Source organism: Gracilinanus agilis, chromosome 5, assembly GCF_016433145.1.
Source record: "Gracilinanus agilis isolate LMUSP501 chromosome 5, AgileGrace, whole genome shotgun sequence".
Lineage (NCBI taxonomy): Eukaryota > Metazoa > Chordata > Mammalia > Didelphimorphia > Didelphidae > Gracilinanus > Gracilinanus agilis.
In genome coordinates, this window is record NC_058134.1 from 216,780,953 (window position 1) to 216,805,972 (window position 25,020).

Here is a 25,020-nt window from a genome sequence, read left to right on the forward strand (position 1 = left end):
GGACAGCCATCCTGCCACCCCCTCACCCCAGCCGGAGCTGCCGATACCTCAGGCGGCTCATCCCGCCCCATCCCATTCTGGCGGGAGCAGGCTGGGGTCCTTCTGATTCCTGGGCCAAGGCAGAGCTCGTGGGGTCTGCAGGAAGGGTGTAAAGCAAAGATCAAGGGGTCTGGGAGACCCTTTGTGTCCTGTGAGGCAGGGAGGAGGTGGGGTCCAGTCACCCCGTTACCTGGGGAGGGGACCCAAAAGGGCAGGGCAGAACAGTGTACATGGCACTGGGGGGTCGAGAAGGGAGGCCCTGCCTCCTATTTGAGGCAGCACAGAGGGAGGCTCTCTCCTGACTTGGGAGCAGGCCAAGGCTGGGGTTCTACCTGCTGCCTGCTCTGGCACAGAGAAGGTCCAGAGGGAGAGGGGAGGGCCCCGAGGGGTATGGGCAGGGCCCAGGGCCTGAGGGGGGGGTCCTGCGGGGGAAAGTGGGTGTCAGCCCCTCTGCTGGGCAGTTGATTTGTCCGGGGGTTCCCACAGGGCCAGGTGGGGTGGGGAGGCCTCCTCCCCTCCTCTGCTTCCTGGAGGGACGCTGCTCCTGAAAGGGGATCCCGATGGGTGATAAGGGGCTTGGGGCAGGTCCTCAGGAAACAATGGGTGGTTTGATGAGACCTGCTCTGTGATACTCCTGAGAAGCCCCCGAAGTCAGTCCCCATCGGAGGAAATTGAAGGTTTCCATGGTAACCAGCTCCCTGGGCACAAAGGCCGTCTGTGTGCTGGGGAGGCAGCTGAAGTATCTCCCTCCCTCGCTGTGGCCTCGGCCTCTTGTGAGCTGGGCTGGGGGAGAAGGAGCCTGGGGGTGGGGGTGGGGGCGCCAGGGGCCTGTGGTGGTTCTTAGAGAGCTGATGGGTGACAGGACCGGTGGGCCGGGGGCCAGCACAGAGCCTGGCACCGGCTTCCAGGAGCCGGGCAGTGGCACCCAAGGGGGGAGGATGGATGGCAGCTCAGGCAGCTGGAGTAAGAAGAGAGGGTGAATAGGCTTTATTATCCATATAGAAAAATAAACAGAATGTACAAACGGCCGGGGGGTTGAGGACGGGCAGGGGGCCGGGGCTCGGGGGCTCAGTCGGTGATGATGAGCTCGTCCACGCCCCAGTCTTCATAGCTCCCATCTGGCAGGTAGCGGCGGATGATAATGGGGATCTTTCGAGCCCTGTGGGTGGAAGAAGATGCTTGAGAGACAGTAATCCCTCCAGATCCACAGGCAGGGCCAGAAGGGCGCCGTGGAAGGAACGTCCCACACGACAAAGTGAGGCCACGGGGCCCCACCTCAGGGAAGGATCCTGAAAAGCCCTTCCTTAGAGGCAGCTTCATCCTTCCCAGGGGGCGCCTGTGTGGGACTGCCGGGGAGCTGAGGCCCTCCTGGCCAGACGGCTGGGCTAAGAGAACAGCCGGAAGGTGGAAAACAGTTTTTGGAAAACTCACTTGAGTTCTTTCATGGCGATGAGCAGTGGGTCCGTCTCCCCTTCCAGCTCCACCATCACAGGGGCACACATCCTGCAGGGGGCACAGGGACAGCATGAGGTGGGGTCCCAAATACCTCTGGCCCCTCCCTCTGGGGGAAGGACAAAGGACAGGGGTCTTGAAGGAGAGATTTCGAGAGGAAGCATGAAGAGACAGCCCTGGGCACGGAGGGTCCCAAGTCCCAAGCTGGTGTCTCTGCCTTGGAGGGTCACAAAGAGTGAACCCGTGAGTTCCTCAGCCATTAAAGGACAGCTCTAAGGCCTCTCTCAGCCGGGATCTCGCAGGTTCTAAGGTCCTTTCTAGTTCTCAAGGTCTGAAATCTAATTCTAAGGTTAACCCTCCCAGCTCAGAAATTCCCAGTTCTAAGGTCCTTCCTGGCTCTGGCAATCTGTGTTCTCTCTCTCAGTTCCAGATGGAGAAGGAGTCCCAGGAAAGATCTTCCCATTGGACCCTGAAGCATGGGCAGGATTTGGAAAGGACAATCCAGGCATGGGGCCTACAATAACTACCATTTCTACAGCAAGCTACTCTGAGATGTGGGGTACAAGTCTGACCATTTTCATTTTAAACTGAGACTCAGCAAGGGAGCGTGACTTGCCCAGGGTCACCTGGCTGGTTAGGGTCATAGCCACCTCTGCCCTCCAGGCCTCCTTTGCCTCCATAGGCCTGTTTCCCCCTCTGCAATGACCTTTCCACATGTACCCCCTGCTTCCCTCTACCCACCCCTGCCTCAGGAGAAATGTCCAGGTCTGTTGTTCCTCTATATTCCCAGAGAAATGTATAGGATATAATTAATGACTTCTTGTTCCCTACTGACCAAGCCCTCAGAAATGGCTATAGCTAGCTGCTGTCCACCCTGGCCCACCTACATCGCCCACCTCCTCCAGGAAGTCTTGCCAAATGCTACTGTCCACCCAACGTGCATCTCCTCTCCCTTCTCTGCACGACACCCCACAGGCCCTAGCTGTGCCCCAGACAGTCTGGCTCTCCAAATGTTTCCCTGAGCATGTCCTATCTTCCCAGTGAGATCCTGGGAGCAGGCCTCCTCCATAATGATACAAGCAACTCTCTGAGGTTCCAGAGTGCTTTCCTCACAAGCACCCTGGGAGAGGGGCCAGGGTACAAGTCTTCTTCTCCCCATTTCACAGATGATGAAGCAAGATCTGAAAAGTTAAGGGCCCTGCCTAGGATGGCACAGCTCTTAGGTCTCCAGGGCAACCTGGACTCCTGATCCCAAGTGTAGGGCTCTCTCTTCCACCCTGAATCACATGAGGAAAAATCAGCCTCAGATTCACAACTTCTATTATATTCCACAATAAATTCGAAATGGTTATTCAACTTGAATATTAAAGATCATGTCACTAAAAGATTAGAAGAAAAGCAAGAGTGTATCATGGAAAAATGCTGGTCTTGATGCCAGGCAAGCCTTCCTCCCAGAACCTCAGTTTCCTCATCTATAAAATGGAGAGAATGATCCTGGGGCCATCCCTCTCCCTGGGTTGTTGAGGCCTGTGCTTTATAAATGAAACTCCTATTATTAGGATTATGGGCCCTCAGCGTTTCTCTCATCCAGCTCTTCATTTTACCAAAGAGGAAGCTTAGACTGGAGGCAGGAAGTCACCTGCTTGTGATCGCCCAGGGAGTTCAGTTCCCTTGGATCCTATCCAACTGCCGCACAATAAACCCTTGTCAAAGTGGCCCATCATTCATTTCCAGGGATCCTTCTCTCACGGGGGAGAAGGGTTCTGTGACTGTCCTTACCTCTAAGCTGGAAGGAACCCCAGAGAACACTCAGCCTAACCCAACCCAAGAGGCCATATGGCCTTAGGTAAGTCTTTTCCCAGGTCTGAATCTCACTTCTGAGTAAAATGAGGGGAATTTCACTAAATGCTCTCTATGGTTCTTTCCAGGCCTATCTGTGATGAGGACTGACAATCTCTGAGGCCTCGGGAGAATGGCTCAGGCTGAAGGAACCACCATTCTTCAGACACTAAGGGGGGAGGTGGGGAGTGACCCCCTCTGCCAGGCAATGAAATGAACCCAGCAGAGGTGACTGAGGAAGAAAAGATGAGGCTGCCCAAGCCCTGAAGAGAGCTTTCTGCCTTAAGTGAGACTGATGAAAGCTTCTGGGTCACTGGGGAAAGAAGATGCCATGCCTTGTCTCTCCTGGCTGTATTTCCCATCAGGCTGGAGATTGTCTCTTTCTAATTGCCCTGGCCTGGTAGCAAGAATGATGTTTGACAGTAGTAATGAAAATGAAAATGGCTAACATCTATTAAGCAACTGATGATTTGTGAAGCTCTTTACAAAACATTCCCTCATTTGGTCTCGCCTTTAATCCTGATTGTTACTAACTTGTGGCCTTTGCAATGTCATTTCCCCTTTGAGGCCTCAGTTTCCTCTTCTGTGAAATGAAAGGGTTGAGCCAGACACCAAGCGAGTTCCCTTCTAGCTCTAACATTCTAGCATCTAAGTCTGCTTCTGGCCCCTCGGGTGAGTCATTACACCAGCAGAGGCCTAGGGTTCCCCATAAGAGGAGTACACTGGGCAAGATCCAGGGCTCTTTGCTTTGGAAGGCAATGGAGTTATTGTGGAGGCTCTCATATTCAGTCATACCATCCGTCTCACTTTGATTTTTATTGAGACCCAACCAAATGTGGCCAATGAGCTTTGGGACGATGCTTTTATATGAGTGACGTTTCATCAGAAACTTCTGACTTTGACCCAGAGATGAAGCTTTCGCTCTGACCAGACATCAGCCTGGTCCCCTTAGTCTTAGTCCTATAAACAAACACCCAGTACAGTCTGGAGACTAGTCAAACAGGCCTTGAACCTAGTGATTCGTGAAATGCAAGTTCATTTAGAGTGTGAGGGCCCTCGCACTTGGAAACGTCCATGCTCTGAACTGGATGGCCTCCAAAATGATCTCTGGGGTCCAGTTCCCAAAAGGACCAGGAGAAGTGTCTGCAGTGCGGGGCAGTGACCACCAGGTGGTGCACCACCAGACTAGAGGGAGATGGTTTGTCATACTGGCAGTGACCGCCAGGCGGCGAGCAGGGCTGGCCCCAGCTTAGCCCCCACCCACCAGCCCTGCCTGCTTGGCCCTTTTCCTGTCTAAACCCCATACGAGGTAGCTGTTGATCTCAAAAGGGGCTAATGAGGAAATCCACGGGGAACACTTCAGTTCCTATTTCGATCTCGAAGTTAAATGGCAGTTGAAGCTGAGCTTGATCAGTCCTTGGACTAGCACTTGGCCACCAATGAGTCTTTTCCCACGAACTCTGCCTTGGTGGAAGGCCCTGACCTTGATGGATGCTTTAAAGGATGCAAAGATGCTTAAAACAGGCAGGCTCGACTGCGAGGAGCCTCAAGAGTCTACAAGAAGGGCTGATAATACCAATACCCTCAACCTCATTGGGCCCTTTTGGGTTGCCAAAATATTACTTTAGCATACATTTCATCCAAGCACAGAGATGGAAGGAAACTCAAGTCAACTAGTCCAACCTGACCAGGGCTGTTAATTGCAGACTTCAGTGATGAAGACCCTATTAACTGCCGAGCAGCCTACTCTACTTGGGGATGACTCAAACTGCTACAGAAAACACTTCCTACTATCTAAAGCAGAAATGCAACTTTATGGGCTCATGAGACTAGAGCTGGGACCACCGAGCCAGAGAACTTGCTGGACAATTACTACCATGTAACCTTGGGCAAGTCACTGGGTCTGGATCTCCTCCTTTGAAAAAGGAAGAGGAAGGAGCCATCGTCTTCTAAGGTTCCTGGGAGCCTTGGCTGTCTGGCTCTCATCCAAACCCTAATTTTACAGATGTGGAAAGAGCACCTCTCCCCTCCCCAGTCACATGACTTGTTCCAGGCCTCTTGCTTCCCTCTCCAGTGCTCTCCGCATCATCCAAAATCATAATCATTTTATGGAGCCAAACTCTGCCACTACACCTTATTTCACTCTTAGCTTTGCTCTCCAGAGCCATGCGAAACCAGCCTGGTCCTTCCTCCACACGTTCCTTCTTCAAACATCAGAGGCCAAGTGTCAGGTACCTCCTAGACACTCCAAGTTGTCCTCATCCCTATTTCTTCAACCAGATCACTCGCACCTGAACACAAGCTTGTGAAAATCCTTCCTAAAACATGGCCTCAGAACAAAAGCTGCTACTGCAGATGGGAAAGGCCCTGGGCAGAAGGGGTAGGTGCTATCTGTCTATCTCTTCTCTGGTACTGGCTGCTATGCCTCTCTCAGTAGACTCTCAACTCCTGTGGGCTCTTCTGGCTGCCATAGCATTATGTTATTAATGTGTACTGAGGCAGCCAGGTGGCACAGTGGATAAAGCACCAGGCCTGGAGTCACGAAGCCTCATCTTTCTGAGTTCAAATCAGGCCTCAAATTCTTACTAGCTATGTGACCCTGGAAAAATCACTTAACTGGTTTGCCTCAGTTTCCTCATCTGTAAAATGAGCCAGAGAAGGAAATGGCAAACCACTCCAGTATCTCTGCCAAAGAAAACTCCAAATGGGACCAAAGACCAAACAATGTACCGAGCTTGAAATTACTAACACCTCACTCCCACCCCTGGTCTAGCCACACCTTTCTTGGTATGAATGTCTTTAGCTGACAATTTTGAACTCACATATAGGGCTTAACATTCATTTCTATTAAATTTCATCTTGTTAGACTCAACCCATATGTCTGTTATCCCTCTCAGACTTGTATCACCTTCACATTTGGTAATCACACCTATATCCAAGCCACTGACAGAAAGCTGAACAGAATGTGACAGAAGAACAGACACCTTGGGCACTTTTAGACCCAGAAAACAAAGTTCTTGCCACTGAAATCTCTGGCTCTCTCAAATCATTCAACAACAGCAACTGATGATTTTAATAACCTGAACAAAGAGGCCCTGCCATCTGCTTTGCCCCTGCCCTTAAGGACCATGGGCCCTTTCCATCAGACTTGAAGCTGAACTCTTCCTTTGTGCCATTTCCTCCATTTTCTAATGTGAGTTCCTTGAGGGCAGGAACTGCCCTCTCTCTGACTTTTCCCTCTGGATCCCTAGTGCTCAGCACAGTGATCTGTACAAAGGAAGAATTTAATAAATGCTTCACTCACTGATCCATTCAATCATAATGTTGTTCTCCCTTTCACTTATTGCAGGTTCTAGCAAAAATGGATTCTCTCTCTTTGTGCCCCATTCTCCTCACCTTGCTCATACTTAGGATGGAAATCCTGTGAAAGTCCTTTTCTTTCAGGCCCAAATCCAACTAAAAGTTATCTCTTTCTCAGTGAACTGATCCCTCCTGGATCTCTGTCTAATGTCATTTGTAGCAGTTATCTTGCCCTCAGGGAAATTACAAGCTTTTTTCATTCATTAATCCATCACTTGATAACCCTTTATTAAGTGCCTAGTGGGTGGAAAGCATTGTGCTGGGCACCAGAGCTAGGAAGACAAGTGTCCCTGGATCAGAGATTTTGAACTGGGAGGGTCCTTTGAGGTCATCTGGTCTAGTGTCATTTTACCTATAAGGAAGCTGAAGCCCAGAGGAATGAAATAGCTTACTTGTCAAATGGAGCCCTGATCTTCAACTTTCAAATTTCCCAAGATTTCCTTGGTGTAAAAAGTCTTTTCACAAAGGCAGATTGCAATCCATCAAGAGCACAGTAGTCTGGGGCAGTTGTCATGAAGAGACTAATGCTGCTAGGAGCAATGAGGTTGGACAAGGACTGTCGGGGCTGTACTGCAAGTCTTTCTGACTAACTCTCAAATGCATCATTTTACCTTTTAGGCCCAGATGCTTTATAGAGCAGATTCTTAATAAATATCTGCTGAGTTGACAGGCTGATAGGAGGATGGGGAAGGACTAGAGGCACTCAAACTTACGCAATCTGCAGGGCCCGGGTGCCCAAGACCCGGGCTCGCTCATACTTGGTCATATAGGGGGTAGTGATCCTCTTCTGGTTTGCTTGCTGCCGTTCTCCAGAGGGAAGAATCTCCACATTCTCCTGGCCCTCCTAGAAAAAGAGAGGAAAGTGGGAAGTTTCCTTTTGGCGTAAAGCAAAGGGAGAAAAGTCAAAGGCTTAGACCTAGAGTTATCCTGAGATAGTGGTGAAAGGAAAACAACAAATCCTCTCAACAGAGGTCTACAGAAGGGGTAAGTGCCTGGCAGAGTCAGTCTGGAGGAATCAAAGTTGAAAAGCTTTCACCTGCTGGACCAAAAGTCTGTTAACTAGCCACATTCTAGTCAGATGGGGATGGGGAATATACTTCTTGCTATGAAGCCCTTGCCATTCCCTAATCTATCCAGCTTGAGAACAGGGTAGATGTCTGACTTTCAAAGTTACTTGAAGTCTCCCACATCTGTCCCTTCTGGGATGCTTTACCTGGGAATAAGGGTCTGAGAGCCTCAGAAGCCAAGGCCAGTCCAAAGGTGGGATGAAAAGCCTGCAGTTAGATTGTCTGCAATCAGGGCTGGTTCTGTTCAAAGATCATAGCCTTCCTTGTGGTTCCAAGTGAGAAGAGCCATGAAGTAGAATGCTCTGTACCTCAATGACTGGTTGCCAGCCCTGACTTTAGATGTACTAAGAGCCCATGAGAAAAATACAGACCTCCTCGGGGTTCTCCAAGTCATCTAGGCCCTCATCTTCCTCCACATCATCAAAGTCATCACCATCATAACTGTATAGGAAGAAAGCACCAACCCCCTGTGAAATGGTGTGCTCTCAATGAGATACTCCCTCCACCCATCCCCCACCCCCCCATTCCATACTAGATCTGGAGAATGCTGGATTAGGAGATGGAGGACCTGGGTGTGAAATTTAGCAAGGTCACTCTCTGAGTGACCCTGATAGTAAAAAGAGTGAGTTGAGGAAGTGATCTTTCTCTGTCATCTCTGTCCCCAGTCTGGCCTCAGGAGCCCCAGGACACTAGATCCTTGTCCCAAACCCAGTATCTTTGGATCAAAGCCCAAGCAGGCAATGAACCAGCATTTATTGAGCCCCCACTTTGTATCAGGTGCTATGCAGGGCATTGGGAATCCAGAGACTGAGACTAAAAGTTCTTGTTCTTTGGGAGTTTTCAGAGCCAGAGTTCAACTGCCTTATTTTACAGAGGAGGAAACTGAGGCCAAAGGAGAGGAAGAAAGTTGCCCAAGTCATACAGCTTGTCAGTATTGGATGCAAGATAGTGAGCACAGGTTTTACTGACCCTGAATCACAAAAGCCTCTCTGACTACACCAGTTTTTACTCCGATCCCCTAACGCTGGGCCGCCGAATCCTGGCTCCTGACAATCTCTTGGGCGTCTCCAGCCTCTCCCCTCTATCCTTTCCCCCACTACTCTCCGATATCCCCACCATTCCATTCTTCTATTCCTTCACCCCTCCCCCTCCCTTTTGCCCTTCCCCCTTTTCTCCAGCCTTCTCCTCTATCTTTCCTCCTCACCCCTCTCCGCTCCCTCCCCCTTCTCTACATTCACCCCTCCCCCTTCTCTACATCCACCTTTTCCCTCTCCCCACTCCAGCCGCTCTTTCTACCTGTCTCTTCCCCACACTCACTTGTCCTCGTTGTCAGACATGACTGTGGATCCTCGGGGTCAGACCGAATGGCTGTCTTGGACAGGGAAAGCTGATTTCGAACAGAACCTTTCTCACAGAACCCGACGATCCCAAGGCCCAAGGATCGGCCTCACGAGCTGCTAGGGAGCTAGCCCAGGAACACAAACTCACGCTTTCTAGTACTCACTTCCGGGTCAGCCCAGCCAGAAGTCCCCGGCGCCTGCGCAGTGAAATTGACTTGTACGTAATCTCCGGGGTGGAACCTCGAGCTCAGAAGGCGAGGAAGGGTGGGGAGCAACCAGGGGGCGGAGCCTGACCTAGGAAGGGGCGTGGGATTGCCGTTGTCATGGCAAAGAAGAGCCGGATCGATCTGAACTGGGAGGGCGGCGGTTCCCTCGGCAGCCGGAGGCGGAGGCGGGAGCGCTTGGGGACAGGGGAAGCCCCGGGGACTGAGACTGTCCCGGCGTAGCTGCACAGCTTGGTGTGCGTCCTTCGCAGTGGAAACGGAGCCGGGAGTTACTCGGGGAAAGAGAGCCGGAGGGAGAACCTGAAGGAGGAAGAGTCAGTGTTGCCATGACACCGGGAGGCGGGCCTGGAGGGGCGGATGCGGAAACGCCGGTGGGAGGGACGGGGCCTGAGGGGAGGGAACCAGGCGGTGCGTAACTGCGGAGTCGGAGGCGGAACCCAGAGTGTTCATGAAAGGACGTAGCCTGAAGGAAGGGGGAGGACCCGGCCGTTGCCATGGTATCGGAAGCGGGTTCGGGGGTGTTTCTGTAGGGGCGAGGTCAAAAGGAAGAGCGGTGGCCATGCCGTTGCCATGGTGCCGGAAGCAGAACCCGGAACTCCAGTGAGGAGCTCGGAGCCTGGGCAGTTGCCATGGCATCGTGGGCGGAGCCAGAGGCCCTGGAAGCTTTGCCTGGACTGGGGGCGGGGCCTCACTGAGCCGTTGCCATGGTAGCTGGAGGCGCCAGCTGCTCTGAGCCCCATGGACCGGGTAGTGGGACTCGAGCGGTCCCGAGCCCGACCCTGGGAGAAAGGGGTAGCCCAGGGCGGGTGGGTGTGGGAGGCTTGTCTCGTGGCATCGCCCCTACTGGGTCAACCTGCCACGATAGTTGTGACACCGTAAGCAGGGAGTTCAGTCCTTTATTCCGTGGCGGAGCTGCCGTAGTGATCGCCTTTCCTTGTCGCCGGAAGTGCAGCCCGCGTTCCGAGCTCTGGGCATCTCTTGAGAGCCCAAGATGCTTCCTCTCAGACATGGCCCGGGAAGAGCCGAAGCGGACCTGCTAGGGGTCAGCGGAAGCCCAGAGCTGCCAGAGAGCTCAGGACAACGAAGCCAACCCCCTCTCCCCTTCCCTACCTCTGAATAGGAACCGCTAACCCATTCAGCTCGCTTCTAGGCCAATTCGAGAGCCGCTTCAAAGTGGGACGGGCTGCCTTCATAGTGAGCTCCTCGGCCCTTGGAGGTCTTCAGCAAGAGTCCATCTGATTTCTTCCAATTAAAATTCCATGACACCAACTTTAGTCTCCTAGTTTCAGTTAGAGGGAATCTCTTCTACTTTTAAGGAGCTCCAATTGTTGGGGTGGGGTTGTTCTGACATTAAGTATAAGTTTAGATCCATCCTTCCCTGGTTCTGCCAGACTGGCCTCTGAGGCTAAGTAGAAACAGACATCCATCCACATAAAGACCTTTCTAATGCCTAAGGACAGCCAGCATTTCCTTCTTCCAAGACCTCACTGCTCCCAACTACGAAGATCCAAGATTTCTTCACAGCTCAGCCCCTCAGTGCATCATCTTAAGCACCTCTTTAGGCCCATTTCCCTATTTGTAAAATGAAAGGATTAAAAGAGATCTAGCTCTGTCATTCTGGGAAATTGGCCCTAAAAGACCTTCTTTTCCACCCCTAGGGTTTTGCCATGGCAGCAAAGGGAAAATCAGGCACAGTAGCCAAAGGAACTGGTTTCTGGCACTCACCCCAAACCAACTACACCCCAGAAACCTGTCAGCTGCTGAAAGGTCAGTGGAGGGGGTGGGGGTGAGGGACAGCACCGAAGGAAGGGCTGATCAGGAAAAAACCCCAGGGCAGCCGGAAGCCCAGCAGCTCTCATTACAATTCTTTGTTTTGCAGTGATGATGGAGGAGTCCAAACTCACCAACTTCCAGCAGCGCCAACTCATGGATTCTATGAAAAGTAATTTTGGGGAGGAGGAAGCTAAGTGGCTCAGTGGATAGAGAGCCAGGGAAGCCCTGGGTTCTAATCTGGTATGGCCTCAGACACTTCCTAGCTGGGTGACTGGGCATGTCAATTAACCCCCAGTTGCCTGCCCTTTTCTGCTCTAATGCCTTAGAAGTGATATTGATCCTAAGACAGAAGGTAGTAGTTTAAAAAGAAAGAAAAGTAATTTGAAGTCCTGATGCTTCTCTTCCTCTTTCACTGCCTTCCTCACCCCTTCACTACAGAGGCATAGCAATAACTGTATACTTGACTGGTCACATCACCCTTACTGCCTAGAGATTCCTTTGGGATAGGTTGTTTAGCAACCTATGTTTTATATGTGTATAATTCATTTTTCCAGTCAGACTATAAGCTATTTGAGGGGTAGGTAGGTACCATTTTCCTTCGACAGAGGTCACATGCCTAGTTTCACTGGAAAAGGAACCTTGAGGGAGCTCACTTTTCTGTTGGCCTTAACTTTTCAGTAAAGTGGGAGATGGGTTATCTGTTGAATGTTGGAGGATTGATGTGGTTGTGGTGTTTGCAGAGATTGGAGGGCATAAACAGGCATCCAAACACAATAGACATCAGAATAGGTTATGCACAGTTTGATAAAAAATACAAGGGGCAAGGAAGCTAAGTGGCACAGTGGATGGAGTGCCAGGCCTTGAGACGGGAGGTCCTGGGTTCAAATTTGACCTCAGACATTTCCTGACTGTGTGACCCTGGGCAAGTCACTTAACCCCCATTGCTTAGCCCTTACCACTCTTCTATCTTGAAACTGATACTTATATCAATTCTAAGATAAAAGGTAAGGGTTTTTAAAAAGCAATACAAGGAGAAGGAAGGGAGTTCCTTCAAGGTGTTGTGAGGAAGATTAGATTAGTTAGTTAATTAAGTATTCCATCTTGGAATTCCCAGCTCCAGCTCCTTCCTGCTAGGTCAACCTTAATACTTAATTAACTAACTAATCTAATATTCCTCACAACAAAGGTAAGGGGATCAGAGAAACTTCTTTGAAGAATAGATCACTTTGGCAGGAAGGAATTGTGGAGGGTATTTCTGTTCAGAAAGGGTTTGGTCTAGAACAGGAAACTCCCTTGCAACTTTGAGGTTCTATGGTATAACAAAGGCCCAGGGTCAGGAAGGCATTCCTAAATCTTTCCAGGTCAATATTCTCCCTAAGCCCTGGTCCTTCCTCCTTAGTAAAGAATGTTCCTTTGGCTTGCTTATTCCCCTTATCCCTGGGCCTCCCTTCACATCCTCCAGTCTAGCTACTCAAACTGCAGAGCTGTAGGACCTTCCCCCAGCCCCAACATCATTGTTAATCTACTGACTTGGATAGGGCCCCTACATTATTTCACTTGAGACCTGTGAGGCCAATTACTTCTATTTGACAGATGAGAAAATCAAGGCTTAGAGAAGAGGCTAGGAAATGGCCAGGCCAAAGGTGGGCTCCTGGGACCTGGACTTTTGCCCTCTTTCCTTCCCCATCTTTCCCTAGGAGGTGAGGCACTGCCTACTCGGTGCAACCCGATATCTACCCAGAAGCCAGCATCCAAGAGAATCAGCAGTTTCTGCCTGCCCCCCATCTTGGCACCAAGGCCACACCTCCGCCCAGCTGAACTCTGTCAGGCCAGTGAGGCCTACACCCGAGAGCAGTTCAAACCGAGACCTTGTAGTAAGTATAAAGCCCTAAGCCTAATAAAGAGGTGAGGGCACTGTTGCCCTTGGCCCAGCCACACAGCACAGTTTGGAACAGATGTTGAAATGGCAGCTTCCTCAGGTTTGCCAAGATTCTCCTCAAAATGATCTGGAGCATTAACCAAGGTCTCTTACCCAATCTAATGTGAGCAGTGATGTTATCCTGAATCAACATCTGCGGCAGAAGAGGAAAAGAAAAAACACAAACCCACCAAACTCTTGTATCCGAGGGAGATTTATTGGGGGAGACAGTGATGAGCTGACAGGGTGGAGGGTGGGGCTGGAGCTACTGCAGCCCCAACCCCCTATCTCAACAGTGGCCAGCAACTCTGACCTGGGGCAGAGGGTGGCCCATTGTCTGTCCTTCCTTCCTTCCTTCCTTCCTCCTGGTGCTTCATCCTGAATAGACCTCCTATTACAACCTCAGCTGTCTCCAAAATAGCCTTCTCCTTTCTGCAGCCCGAAGCATCACCTGGCCATTGGACCCCACTGTGTGCCCTGTCTGTGCCCAGCACAGAGCCCTGAGAGTCTGGGAGCCCAGGCACGGGTGTGCCAGGTGTGCGCCCAAGGGCATATACTCCAGTAAGGGAGGCCCAATATAGTCTTGTTCTCCCATTACACACACACACACAGAGAGGTTCTCTTTGGGTTCTTGCAGAAGATATAGAGAAAGAGAAAGAGAGACTCCAAGACATATTTGCCAATGGAAAGGATGCCATTGAGAAGAGGAAAAAAAAGCAGTCTGTTCGGCAGATTGAGCCTCCATCCTCGGACCCAGAGCCAGATAGATTTGAAGAATGTAAGGCACTATGAATATGCCCGGGGTCCCAAGGGGGTCAGGGTACCCCAGCCTTTCTCCTGGGCTACCTCATCACGTGAGCACGCCGAGCCAGGTGGCTTCCAGGTCTAAATTTGGTGAGCCTGTGACTCGTAGCCATGTTACAGGCCACAAGGGGATGGTAGGGCCTGGGAGTTGAATGGCCCTATGGAATGCAGCCATTCCTCTCCCAGGTGGGTTATGATCCTCATTCAAATCAATCCCCAGGAGTTCCAAAAGGGCGGGACCTCAGAGATGGAAGAATAGGAAAGTTGGAAGGGTCTTGGGAACTCTGGTTCCATCCCCTCCCTTAAGAGGAGAAAAAGGCCTTAACCATTCCTGTTCTGTATGAATGAGTTTTCTTTTCTCTTCAGTGGTGAAGGAAGTCCGAGAGAGGCAGGAGTTCCTGGCTGAAATGCAGGCACTAGGACAGGGCAAACAGTACCGAGGGATCATCCTCACTGAGATCTCACAGGTAGGAATGGGCACAGCTAGCAGCCAGCTCTCCATCCTGGGATCTGGGGATGTAAGTGGCTACACTTTTCCTGCCCATTCCTTTTTCAATGCCTTCTGCAGAAACTGCGGGAGATGGAAGATATTGACCAAAAGAGAAGTGATGAGCTTCAGAAGGCACTGGCCAAAACTCCATAAGGAGCAAACACTGTGACAGGGCAGGGGCAGGGACCCAGAGGCTGGTCACTGGTGACTCGTCTCTTTGTAGCACTGAGGTCACCCTTCTGCTGCAGCCCAGGACCCTGGTATCCTGGAAGACAAGCAGCTGGTGGGGATATACAGATTCTCCTCTTCAGGAATGGCTGACCAGCTGGCCAGAGAGCCTATGAGACATCCATTCCCCTGCCCAGACCCGCCATGCGTGGCCTGTGCCGAAAGAAGCCCCCCCCACCTTAATAAGACCTAGGCATTAGGGCAGCCTCACCCCCTTGGCCCTAGGCTCCCAAGAAGCTTTGGAGGGTCTCTCCACAACTCCTTCTATTGCCTACCCCAAGCCCTCAGGCCCTTTCCTCCCAGTGTTAGCTTGGGGAAAAAAAACCAACTACTTTGTCTCACCTCCTTTGGACCCTCCCTCTGACATCTCCCAGCCGTGAGCTAGGGTTACTTTAGCCCCAAGGATGGAAAGACCAATAAAACTGTTGGTTCAAATCTTGGGGAAACAGTACCTTTGTTTTTGAAGGGGGAAAACCTTGTGTTAGTGTTAGTGGGTTGGAATTTTGGAATCCCACCTGCTTGGGAGGTGGGAGTTCATTAAGAATTGATCCACTGTGGCAAACGTTTTTCATACCTGACAATGACAGAATCGAGGCCAGTTAGTCCAACCCATAGGTGAGAGGAATCCCCACCATCAAATAATAAATCTAGCCTCTACTTGAAGTTTTCCAAGGATAGGAAGCTTACCACTTCCCAAAGCAGTCACCTCCACTTTAGGATGCCCCATTGCTTTTGGCTATGCACTCTGGGGCCAAACAGGATAGGTCTCACCCTTCTTCCACAACACAGCCCTCATGCCCTGCCTGTCTTCCTTCACTCAGCCTAACCAGCTTCCTCAAGAGAGCTTCCTAAGCCACAGGCTCTGGACCCTTTCCCAGCCCCGCTGCCTCCTCTAAACCCTCTCCAACAGAATTCCCAACATCCTCTAGCCAGGGTACCCCAGACAGTCCAACCAGGACCCAGCAGCCCCTCATCCCAATAAGCTGGGCCTTTCTCAAGTAGGCCAAGATCAATCTGACTCTTTGGTAGCCATGTCATAAAGCTGACTCATGGACCTCACAGTCCATTTAAACCCTAAGAGGTTTAGAGAGACAGCTCACCAAGCCTCCCTGCCCAAATCTGCTCCTTCTGAAATCGGGTTTCTAAGCAGATACAAGATTTAATGTTTCTCCCCCATAAGTGCCATGTTGAAGCCTATCCCCATATGACCTCCCTGCCCCCAGCTCTATGGCCTCTGCACATGTTGAGCACAGCCTGCTGTCTGGATTTTTCTCCTTTCTAAAAGGACAGGTAGGGGGCAGCTGGGTGGCTCAGTGGATTGAGAGCCAGGCCTAGAGGTGGGAGGTCCTAGATTCAAATCTGACCCCAGACACTTCCCAGCTGTGTGACCCTGGGCAAGTCACTTAACCCCCATTGCCTAGCCCTTACCACTCTTCTGTCTTGGAGTCAATACACAGTATTGACTCCAAGACAAAAGGTAAGGGTTTAAAATTTTTTTTTAATTAAAAAATAAAAACACAGGTGAAAATGTTCAAACAGGCCAGCTCCCTGGGGATCCTGCTTTGGACCCTCATGACCCAGGGAAAGGGTTAAGTGGGAATGGTGGTACTTTGTAAATGAGGCTCAGTGGGATTTGGCCTCAGACAGGATTTGAAACCCCAATGACTGTATTTCAAATATTAAGTCACATTTCTAGAGCAGTTTAAGGGTCACAAAGTGCTTTAAATATATTCTATCATCTCTTTGTTCCTAGAAGCAGGTGCCAGCCCTGTTTCCCAGCTCAACTAATAGGGTGTTTCCTCAGTGTACCATGGATAAGCCAAAGGAAAGCAACCATCATTAGGCCACCCAGGAGCTGCTCAGGGAGCTGGGAGGGCCACCATTAAGGGACTCCCAATCGAGGAAGTCCAAAGAGTTTCCCACTGAAAGGCTACCATAGTAACCCCTCCAGCCAGGATGCCCCAGAGAAGAGACAGTAGTCCATCCAGGCCAGGCACTGGATGTGGTATCTGAGGACCTAAGTTCCCCATCATGGGTATGGATGAGGTCCGACCCGGAGCAAATCACTATGAGTCTCAGTTTACCCTCTTGTAAAATGAGGGGACCAGACAGGTTGAAGGAACTGGGGATGTTTAGACTGGATGATGTGAGAGCGTAAACGAACACCATCTTCAAGGATAAAAGGGCCATTAAGTAAAGGGATTAGACACGAGTCAGCAAAACTGTTGCAGGAAGTGGGATGTCAGGAAGCCTTTGCATAAGGAGGGCTGTCCCAGAGTGGAATGGTCCTCCTTGAAGGCAGTGAGCTCCCCCTCACTAGAGGTCTTCCAAGCAGGGGCTAAAAGGGTCAGGGATCCTGGAGAAGGGGATCCTCATCAGGTTTGGATTGGCCCAGGGAATGTCCTTCCAACTCTGACATCCTAAGATTTTGTGCTCAGATAATCTCAGAGGTCCATTTGTGGCTCTGACACCACTTATCTCAAATCCTAATCCTGCCAGTCTGATCCAGTAGCCCAACAAGGATTGGTGTGCAGGTAGCAAAAGGGAACCAGAGCCAAGGGGGATGCCCACCTGGTTTTTGTGGTAATGGAGCATGCTGGGAAGTTAGCAAAGTAGTCTCAGCTGCTGGGGGGAGGGATGCATTGAACACCACTGAATTTCCTCAACCATGGTATGTGTAGGCCAGCGGTCAAAGCAGATTGATGGACAAAGCATAGGGCTTCAGCAGGGTGGCAAATTTAATCAGGTTCCATTTATTTTGGAGAAAGGCCATCCCCGAGATACTACAGTGTGATCTTTCCCTGAACTCTATGGCCAAAGCCAGCAGGGCCCTAGAGGTGCCTGTGCTTCCCTGCAGCTGGAGAGGGCTTCATCACTACAAGTCCCCCTTTCCTGGGCCAGCCCACCTGTGGGGAGTTGAGACACTGGCTCCAGAGGCTGATCAGGGCAAGATGAGAACCTCTCAGAGTGCAGACCACCCTTCCCCATCTAGGGAGCTCCCCTCCCCATAAAGAAATGGAATGAGCCATGTTCTATTCCTGTGCTACGGTGGAAATTAGTCCTTAATTAGGAGGTGTTGATGAGAGCTTCCCATCATAGGAAGAACTGAGAAGTTAGTAGGGGAGTGAGATGAGGGCTTCTGCTATGGATTAGGAAGGACCCTTTCCTGTTGCCTGCCAGGTTTGGGAGAAGGGATTTCCTGGGAGTCCCCTCTATTCACCCATCTGCTGTGGGATCAGCTGAAGCAGTCCCCATCTGCAGATCAGGATTGAACTCCAATCATTTCATAAATAGCTCCTGCAGGATGTGCTTGAACACACAAATTGTGTGTGTGTGTGTGTGTGTAGGGGCATCATTTCTGCTGCTCCCTGGGGGGAGGAAAGAAAGGAAATGGTGGCATTGGGGTGCCCAACCTCATCAATCAAGAGAAACTTGGGAAGTAACGATCCTTTCTAGAAGTGGGGAGGAGAGGAGCTGGGGTGGGAGTGGGCCCAGGTAGATGGAGAACAGTAAAAAAGGGGGATGGTGGGGCAGACTTGCCCCTCACCCTGATCTGTTGCTGCTCATTTAGTCAATAATAATAATAATAACACAGTAATGACCACCATAAAAACACCACTGGATAAATAGCGTCTCCTTTCCCACTGTAGCACTCTCTGACACACACAGAGGAGAAGGTAGGGAGCTCTTTGGCCCAACTGCAGGGAGAAGGCATTGATGGGGAACCCCCTTCTTGAAGTCTTCTCATTGGAGCCTGGTCTTGAAATCCCCCTAGGGAAAGAAGGAACTGAAGCCTTCCCCATCATTGGAGAGAAGACCAGCCCAGGGGCCTGCCCCCAACCCACAGTGGGGAAGAAAGCCAGAAGGCCAATGACCGCCAGCAGGTGGCCTTGCACACCCGTCCCCACACGCTCTTAGCTTTTGTCCTTGGGGGACTTGCTCTTGGGGTCATGCTTGTTTCCCAACAGCTTCAGCATCTTCATGGTCTTGAATTTGCCTTTCTTCTTCATCCCAGATTCTGTCTCCTTGTGAAACTCTGTGGAAGGGAAGGCAGGGACAGGGGCAGTTGCCATGGGTGGTGTGGACTCTCCACTGGCATCAGAGGGTGAGGAGCCCAGGGGGAGAACCCTTCGTTTGAAGGCTGCAGCCTAACGAGCCCAAGTGGCATCCCATTCCCTTATTTATTCTTTTTGTGTAACTATATTTTGTATAATCGTATAACTCGGGATCTACTTCTGCGCCTCTTTATTGGGGAAAGGAAGGGAATGAGTACTGCTCTAACTTCTGCTATGTGCCAGGCACTCTTCTAAGCACTGAGGACCCAAAGAAAGGCAACTACAGCATCCCTACGTTCTAGCTCAGTCTAAGGGAGAGGGGGGCACGTGTAAAAGACTCGAGAGGTACAAGAGACACATAGAGTAGATGGGAGCTCATTTCAGAGAAGACGGCAGTGGAGGAGTGGGGTGGAGACCAAGAAAGGCCTCCTGCGTGAGGGACAAATGGGAAAGGGATGAGAGGGCTCAGCCAGCCCCAAGGCTGCAGGAAGAGGGCACCTCTGACATTCTAAGAACTGGCCTACAATGTCTGGCTCTGAGCCACACAGATGTTGTTGTCCACATGCCATGTCCATAGGGGCACCGTCTCAGGGAGGCCTTCCTTCTCCTCGGAGCATCACCTCCTGAATCAAAAGCTCTGCCCCTGCGAGCACATGTACGTACGTACACACAGCCATGACCCTTGTCTACCCAAGGCCCAATACGAGCGCCAGACTTGGGCAGGCAGGCACCAGCCTGGAGAGAACCAGTTGGAGAGGTCAGCCAGAGGCTGAGGTTCCCAGAGAGCCACTCACCTTTCTTCCTGATCATGGCTTCCAACATTTTGTCTTCCTCTTCCTCCCTGAGAGGAACAAGAGTGAGAATGGGTGCATGAAAGCCAGAAAGAGAGGAACTAGAATCAAACCCAACAGCACTCCTCCCATGCGCCGAGGCCAAGGAAGGCCACCAGAAACAAGACCTCAACTGTGCCTCCCCAGCAGCCTCATGAGAGAGGCAAATGGGTCCTCCTGGGCAGTTTTATAGTCAAGGAACCTGGGGCTCACAGACCCAGCTTCAGCCATGCGGCTAATAAGTGGATCAAAGATTGTTAGAGGTGGAAGCTTTGGTCCTTAAAGACCATCTGGTCCAGGAATTTTTTTGTAAAACCCTCACCTTCCATTTTAGAATCACTAGATTGGTTCCAAGACAGAAGAGTGGCAAGGGCTAGGCAATCGGGAGTTATGTGACTTGCCCAGGGTCACACAGGTAAGAAGTGTCTGAAGTCATATTTGAACCCAGGACCTCTCATCTCCATCCACTGAGCCACCCCGCTGCCCCTTGTCCAGGGACTTTTAACCTAGGGGCTATGACCTTGGTTTTTAAAGCATATTTACTTTGACAATCAGTATCATTGCTTTCCCTTTTAATCTGTTGTAATGCATTGGAAAACATGATTCAGAGAAGGGGTCAAAAGAGATTTTACCAGTTTGTCAAAGGACTTCTAGGGCACTAAAAATATTAAGGACCCCCCTCATTTCATTTAACCCCCTCATTTTACAGGGTTGGACTCTTGAATCCTATAGAGGTGATGTGACTTGACCAAGGTCACAAAGATTATTCATTAATTCAACAAATATAAATATCCCAAAAGTCTTAGTGCTGTTTTGAGCTATTAAATCACAGGATTTAGAACTCAACATCAAAGTTAGAGGTCAAGTATGAGTATGACCCCTTCAATTAACAAATTAAGAAATTGAGAAACAATGCCAGGCCCAGTGTGAAGAGCCCATGGTCTGTGTTGGCTGGTCTCAGTGTCTCAAGACTCCCTGGAAGTATTTTGCCAGTGAGTTGGTAGCCTTTGAGAAAATTCCAAGAGGTTCCTGGGAATCAGTAAAGAACAGGGATACCTTACTGGTCTCTAGCTCACAGCCTTTTGTTCCTTTTCAGTAACGAGAAGGAGGAAACCTAATGGGAAAAACCCTTTCCCTCTCTGTTTGTACTATTGACTGTACTCCTTAAAAAAACACGGTCATGGGGCAAGTAGGTAGCTCAGTAGAGAGAGAACCAAGCTTGGAGATAGGTGGTCCTGGGTTCAAATCTGTCCTCAGACACTTCCTGGTTGTGTGACCCTAGGCAAGTCACTTGACCCCCATGCCTAACCCTTACCACTCTTTTCCCTTGAAACCAGTACCTAGTTATTGATTCTAAGACAGAAAGTAAGAGTTTTTTAAAAATTGGCCAGACTATATGAGGAAAAGATTGAAAGATCCCAGGATTCCCAGGAACAGGAGGGTAACCGGGAGATGCTTTGTTGTTACTGTTCTGCATATGCTATTTCAGTAAATGCCTTTGCATTAAGCCTAATGTTGTCTCTGACTGACTAAAGGCAAAGTACACACATTGGTGGGGGCTCAGGAGGTCTAGTTTTAGGAGAACCTAGAGTAGTCATCCCCAGTGGGACCCAAGTTACAGGGGGCAAGTATTTGGGATCAGGGCTACCTCACTGCCTTCTGCCCATTCAGCACCACTTCCCCATCATCACTGGGAAAGGAAGCTCCAAGGGGGCTCTCTCTCCCCTACTGCCTGCCTCACCTCTGCCGGTCTTCATCCAAGCAGTTGACTATGGCATTGCGCTGTTCAATGATGGTAACCAGCTCCTGCATGAGCACTTTCTCCCTTCCTCGGTCTTCATCCGTCCAGTCCTTATCTGTTCACACAGAAGGAGAAGAGAGTAACAGAAGCTTGGAGCAAGAAGAAGCATCTCCAGGACCACCTGGCCTAGTCCACAGTGAAGGAATGCAGGGATCCCTCCAACAACATCTCTGTGGAGTGTGTGTGTGGTGGGGGGAAGACCACTGCACAGGAGAGCTGGGGGGAAAGGGGGACGAGCGCCTCTGACCCTGGACCTCTACTAGCTGTGCGACTGGACGCTCACTGGACTGGGAGTCATCAGAGGTCATCTGATCCAATCCCCTCATTTCACTAATGAAAAAACTGAGGCCCAGAGATCAAGTGATGTGCACACCACTAATGAGAATCTGAGGCAGGATTTAAACCCAGGTCTCTTCCTGACTCCTGAGTCTAGTCTCTTTCTTCGCTCTACAATTACTGCATAATCTACAATTATTTGAGTAATGATTCTACTTATCCTTTGCCCAAGCTCTAGAGCAGGTGGGCTCCAGCTGGGCTTCCCTATCTTGGCCCTACTTATTAATCTCAGAACCCTAGGAATCCTCTCCTCCCCTCTGGCTCCCTCCTCTCCCTCCTCTCCCTCTCTCTCTCTTCTGGTTCCCTCCTCTCCCTCTTTCCTTTCCCCTTTTCTTCTTGCTCCCTCCTCTTCCTCTCCCTTCTCTCCCTCTCTCCTCTGTCTCTCTCCTTTCCCTCTCTGTCCCTTCTCTCCCTCTCTCTTCTCCTCTCCTTTCCCTTTTTCCTCTTGCTCCCTCCTCTCCCCTTTCTCTCTCCCTCTCTCTTTCTCTCCATTCCCTCTAGGTGGCACAATATAAAGAGTACTGGGCCTGGAGTCAGAAAGATCTGAGTTCAAATCCAGTGATGCCTCAGGGGCCACACTCACCCGGCTTATTGAGAAGGCACCTCAGCTCATACTCCACGTCAGCTTGGCGCTGCTCGAGGTTCTGCTGCTTGAAGCTGCCGGGGACAGAGAAGAATCCAAGAACTAGAGGGGGCTCCTGGCGGCAAGAACCCACAAGGGGCAAAAATCTAGCAGGATTCTCTGCAAAGGCGGAGGACTACAGGCGTGCTGTATACGTTACTGTCTGGATACATGCATGAGCCACTTCTGTTGAAATGGTTCCTCAATCCCTCTGTCCTGGCCCCTTTCTTTTTATTCTTTTTTCTTCCCCCTTTATTTATTTGTTTGTTTGTTTGTTTGATTGATTTATTTTTTAAACCCTTAACTTCTGTGTATTGGCTCCTTGGTGGAAGAGTGGTAAGGGTGGGCAATGGGGGTCAAGTGACTTGCCCAGGGTCATACAGCTGGGAAGGGTCTGAGTCCAGATTTGAACCTAGGACCTCCTGTCTCTAAGCCTGACTCTCACTCCACTGAGCTACCCAGCTGCCCCTTTTTCTTCCCCCCTTTAAAAATCCTCATCTTCCATCTTAGAATCACTTCTTTGTATCAGTTCCAAGGCAGAAGAGCAGTAAGGGCTAGGCAATGGGGGTCAAGTAATTTTCAGAGGGTCATCCAGCTAGGATGTGTCTAAGGCCAGATTTGAACCCAGGACCTCCCGTCTGTAGGTCTGGAGCTCTTATACACTGAGCCACCAAGCTGCCCCGTCCCCCCTTTAGTCTTTGTTTCAAGACATAAGAAGCAAAGGATGTGGAATAGATGGAGAATCAGTGAGGAAGAACTGGGTTCAGGTCCCACCTCTGATACCTATTAGCAAGTCTCAACCTCCCAGGGCTCTGGGGAGAACTCTAAAGTTGCCCCAGATACTTCCTAGCTGTGTGACCCGGGGCCAGTCACTTCACCCCCATGGCCGAGCCCCCTGACCGCTCTTCTGCCTTGGAACCAATACGCAGCACTGATTCTAAGATGGAAGAGAAGGATTAAAAACATTTTCCTGAGAGCAGAGACATGAAGAGATAAGAGAGAGAGCCACAGAAATGAAGGCAGAGGCAGAGATCTGCCGTCTCTCCTTGGGTCTCTCTCTCGGCAGACAGAGATCTCTCTGGCCTCTGCGGGAGGCCACCGTCAGGGAACTCACATGTAGATGAGCTCCGATTCCCGCCGCACCAGCATGTGTTTCTCGTGGATGAGCTTGAACCAGTCCACCAGAAGGTCGTCCTCGCGGCCATCTGCAAGCAGAAACCCATCCTGAGCCCGGCGGGAGGCGGGGATGCTCCCAGGCCGGAGGTGGGCAGGCGCCTGGGGCCAGGGAGGCTGGGATTCTCTCCGGGAGGGAAGGGGAGCAGCGGCCTCCCCCCCCCCCCCCCCACAGAATGGAGCCGCTCTTCCTTGCCCCAGGCCGGACCATAGGTCAAGGCTGGCAGGAGGGGCTCCGGGAAGCGCCACGTACCATTCTCCCCGCTGCGCAGCTTCTCCTCCAGGGCCACTCCGCGATGCTCCAGCTGGTCCAGCTGCCGCTCAATGACGTCCATCTCCCCATAGAGATCCTCCTCTGGGATGTACTGGTCAGCCTGGACCTGCCCAAAAGGCATCCCGGTGAGGACCCAGGCAGGGGCCGGGGGGCAGGACGGGGAGCCCTTCTCTGGCTAGTCACTGACTGCCTGGACAAGGGAGCCCTGGGAGCCAGCCCGGGCTGGGGAAGCTCCTCCACGAGATCAGAGCGAGCCTGGCCACCCCAGGTAGCCCACCCTGAGAGCATCCTTACAGAGGAGGAGGAGACAGGAGAAAAAGTGAGAGGCAGCATGGGCCGCTGGAGAGAGGGAGCTGGCCCCTGAGGCAGGGAGACCCGAGTTCAAATCTTGCTTCCAGAACATTTAGCAGCTGGGTGGCCCACGAGCCAGAGCTGACCCTGCAGGGCTGGTCTCCCCCAACAAGACTGGGAGTGGGGACTGGCTGTCTCATTTTTTCTAACTGTATCCGCAGGGCCCAGCACAGTGCTAGGCACATGCTAAGAGCTTAATGAATGCTCTTTCATCTATTCATCCCTGTTTCAGTCCAGGTTGGCCCGAATAGACTCTGAGGCCAACCTCCAGGCCTGTGACTGCAATGTGTGTACAGAGGACCCCAAGAGGACGGGAGGCAGGGGATGAGTCAAAGGCCGCAGGGGGACCCCAGCTGGTACCTTTCGTTTGATGAGTGGGAAACCGTGCCCAGGGGCAGGCGGCCGCACCGGCTTGAACCCTTTCTGGCTTTTCTTCATCGTTGGGGAGGCCATGGGTGATGCCTTCCGATTAAAGGGGTTCTCTTTGCAGGAGGACTACAGCAATCAGAGGAGAGAAGGGGTGAAGTTGGAGTGGCAGAGACCAGGGAGACAACTATAAACAACTGACTTTCCCTTTGGGGAAAGATCTGGTGTTATTTTCCTAAAGAACAAATCTGACCAGGTCACTCCCCTCCTCAGTAAGCTGCAGGGGCTCCCTACTACCCCTGGGATCAACTCTCATCTCTTCTGTGTGCCATTAAAAGCCCTTCTCCATCTGACTCCAACCCACCTTTCTAGCCCTCATCAGACATTCCTCCCCTTTGCCACACTTTCATGTGCCGGCCAGACTGGCCTGCTTGCTGTCAGCTGCTCAAAGCCCTCCCTCCTCTCCCATCTCTGCTTCTGCTCAGGCTGACCCCACCCCTGGAACGCTTTCCTCTCCCTCCTCTTCCCCTAAGCTTCTCGGAACCCCTCGTTCCTTTCCAAAGCTCAGGTAATTCCTGATCCCCCTTAGCCCAGCGAGCACTTTCCCCCCAGGAGAGCGCTCATTCATTCATCTGTGCATTGGGCATATTCTTTCTAAGCATCCCGTGTCTCCTGAGA

The 25,020-nt window shown here is 51.2% G+C and overlaps 3 protein-coding genes across 4 annotated transcripts in view; 1 reads left to right on the plus strand and 2 right to left on the minus strand.

Annotated features, from left to right (window-relative positions):
* Positions 1–1,003: 1,003 nt before the first annotated feature.
* POLR2F (RNA polymerase II, I and III subunit F) lies at positions 1,004–9,256 on the minus strand. Its single transcript, XM_044678040.1, has 5 exons — positions 9,075–9,256; positions 8,129–8,198; positions 7,404–7,534; positions 1,471–1,542; positions 1,004–1,198 (listed from the first exon to the last, which is right to left on the minus strand). The coding sequence occupies exons 1-5, from the start codon at positions 9,092–9,094 to the stop codon at positions 1,108–1,110; spliced, it is 384 nt and encodes a 127-aa protein (XP_044533975.1). The 5' UTR covers positions 9,095–9,256; the 3' UTR covers positions 1,004–1,107.
* Positions 9,257–9,798: 542 nt separating this feature from the next.
* C5H22orf23 (chromosome 5 C22orf23 homolog) lies at positions 9,799–15,117 on the plus strand. Of its 2 annotated transcripts, none has more exons than XM_044677880.1 (6): positions 9,799–9,818; positions 10,980–11,088; positions 12,792–12,968; positions 13,650–13,790; positions 14,183–14,283; positions 14,385–15,117. In XM_044677880.1, the coding sequence occupies exons 1-6, from the start codon at positions 9,816–9,818 to the stop codon at positions 14,457–14,459; spliced, it is 606 nt and encodes a 201-aa protein (XP_044533815.1). In that variant the 5' UTR covers positions 9,799–9,815; the 3' UTR covers positions 14,460–15,117. The 2 variants fall into 2 exon arrangements, with proteins under 2 accessions (XP_044533815.1, XP_044533814.1); XM_044677879.1 differs by lacking the exon at positions 9,799–9,818 and adding an exon at positions 11,201–11,263.
* A 2,147-nt stretch (positions 15,118–17,264) lies between these two features.
* Positions 17,265–25,020, minus strand: part of MICALL1 (MICAL like 1) — a 30,769-nt gene continuing 23,013 nt past the window's right edge. The window contains exons 10-16 of the mRNA XM_044679117.1: positions 24,337–24,471; positions 23,605–23,731; positions 23,293–23,383; positions 22,140–22,213; positions 21,161–21,275; positions 19,384–19,430; positions 17,265–18,570 (exon numbers count right to left, since the gene is read on the minus strand). Coding sequence (XP_044535052.1) covers positions 18,449–18,570; positions 19,384–19,430; positions 21,161–21,275; positions 22,140–22,213; positions 23,293–23,383; positions 23,605–23,731; positions 24,337–24,471 — 711 coding nt within the window. The 3' untranslated portion in view covers positions 17,265–18,448. The remainder of the gene's footprint in view (positions 18,571–19,383; positions 19,431–21,160; positions 21,276–22,139; positions 22,214–23,292; positions 23,384–23,604; positions 23,732–24,336; positions 24,472–25,020) is intronic.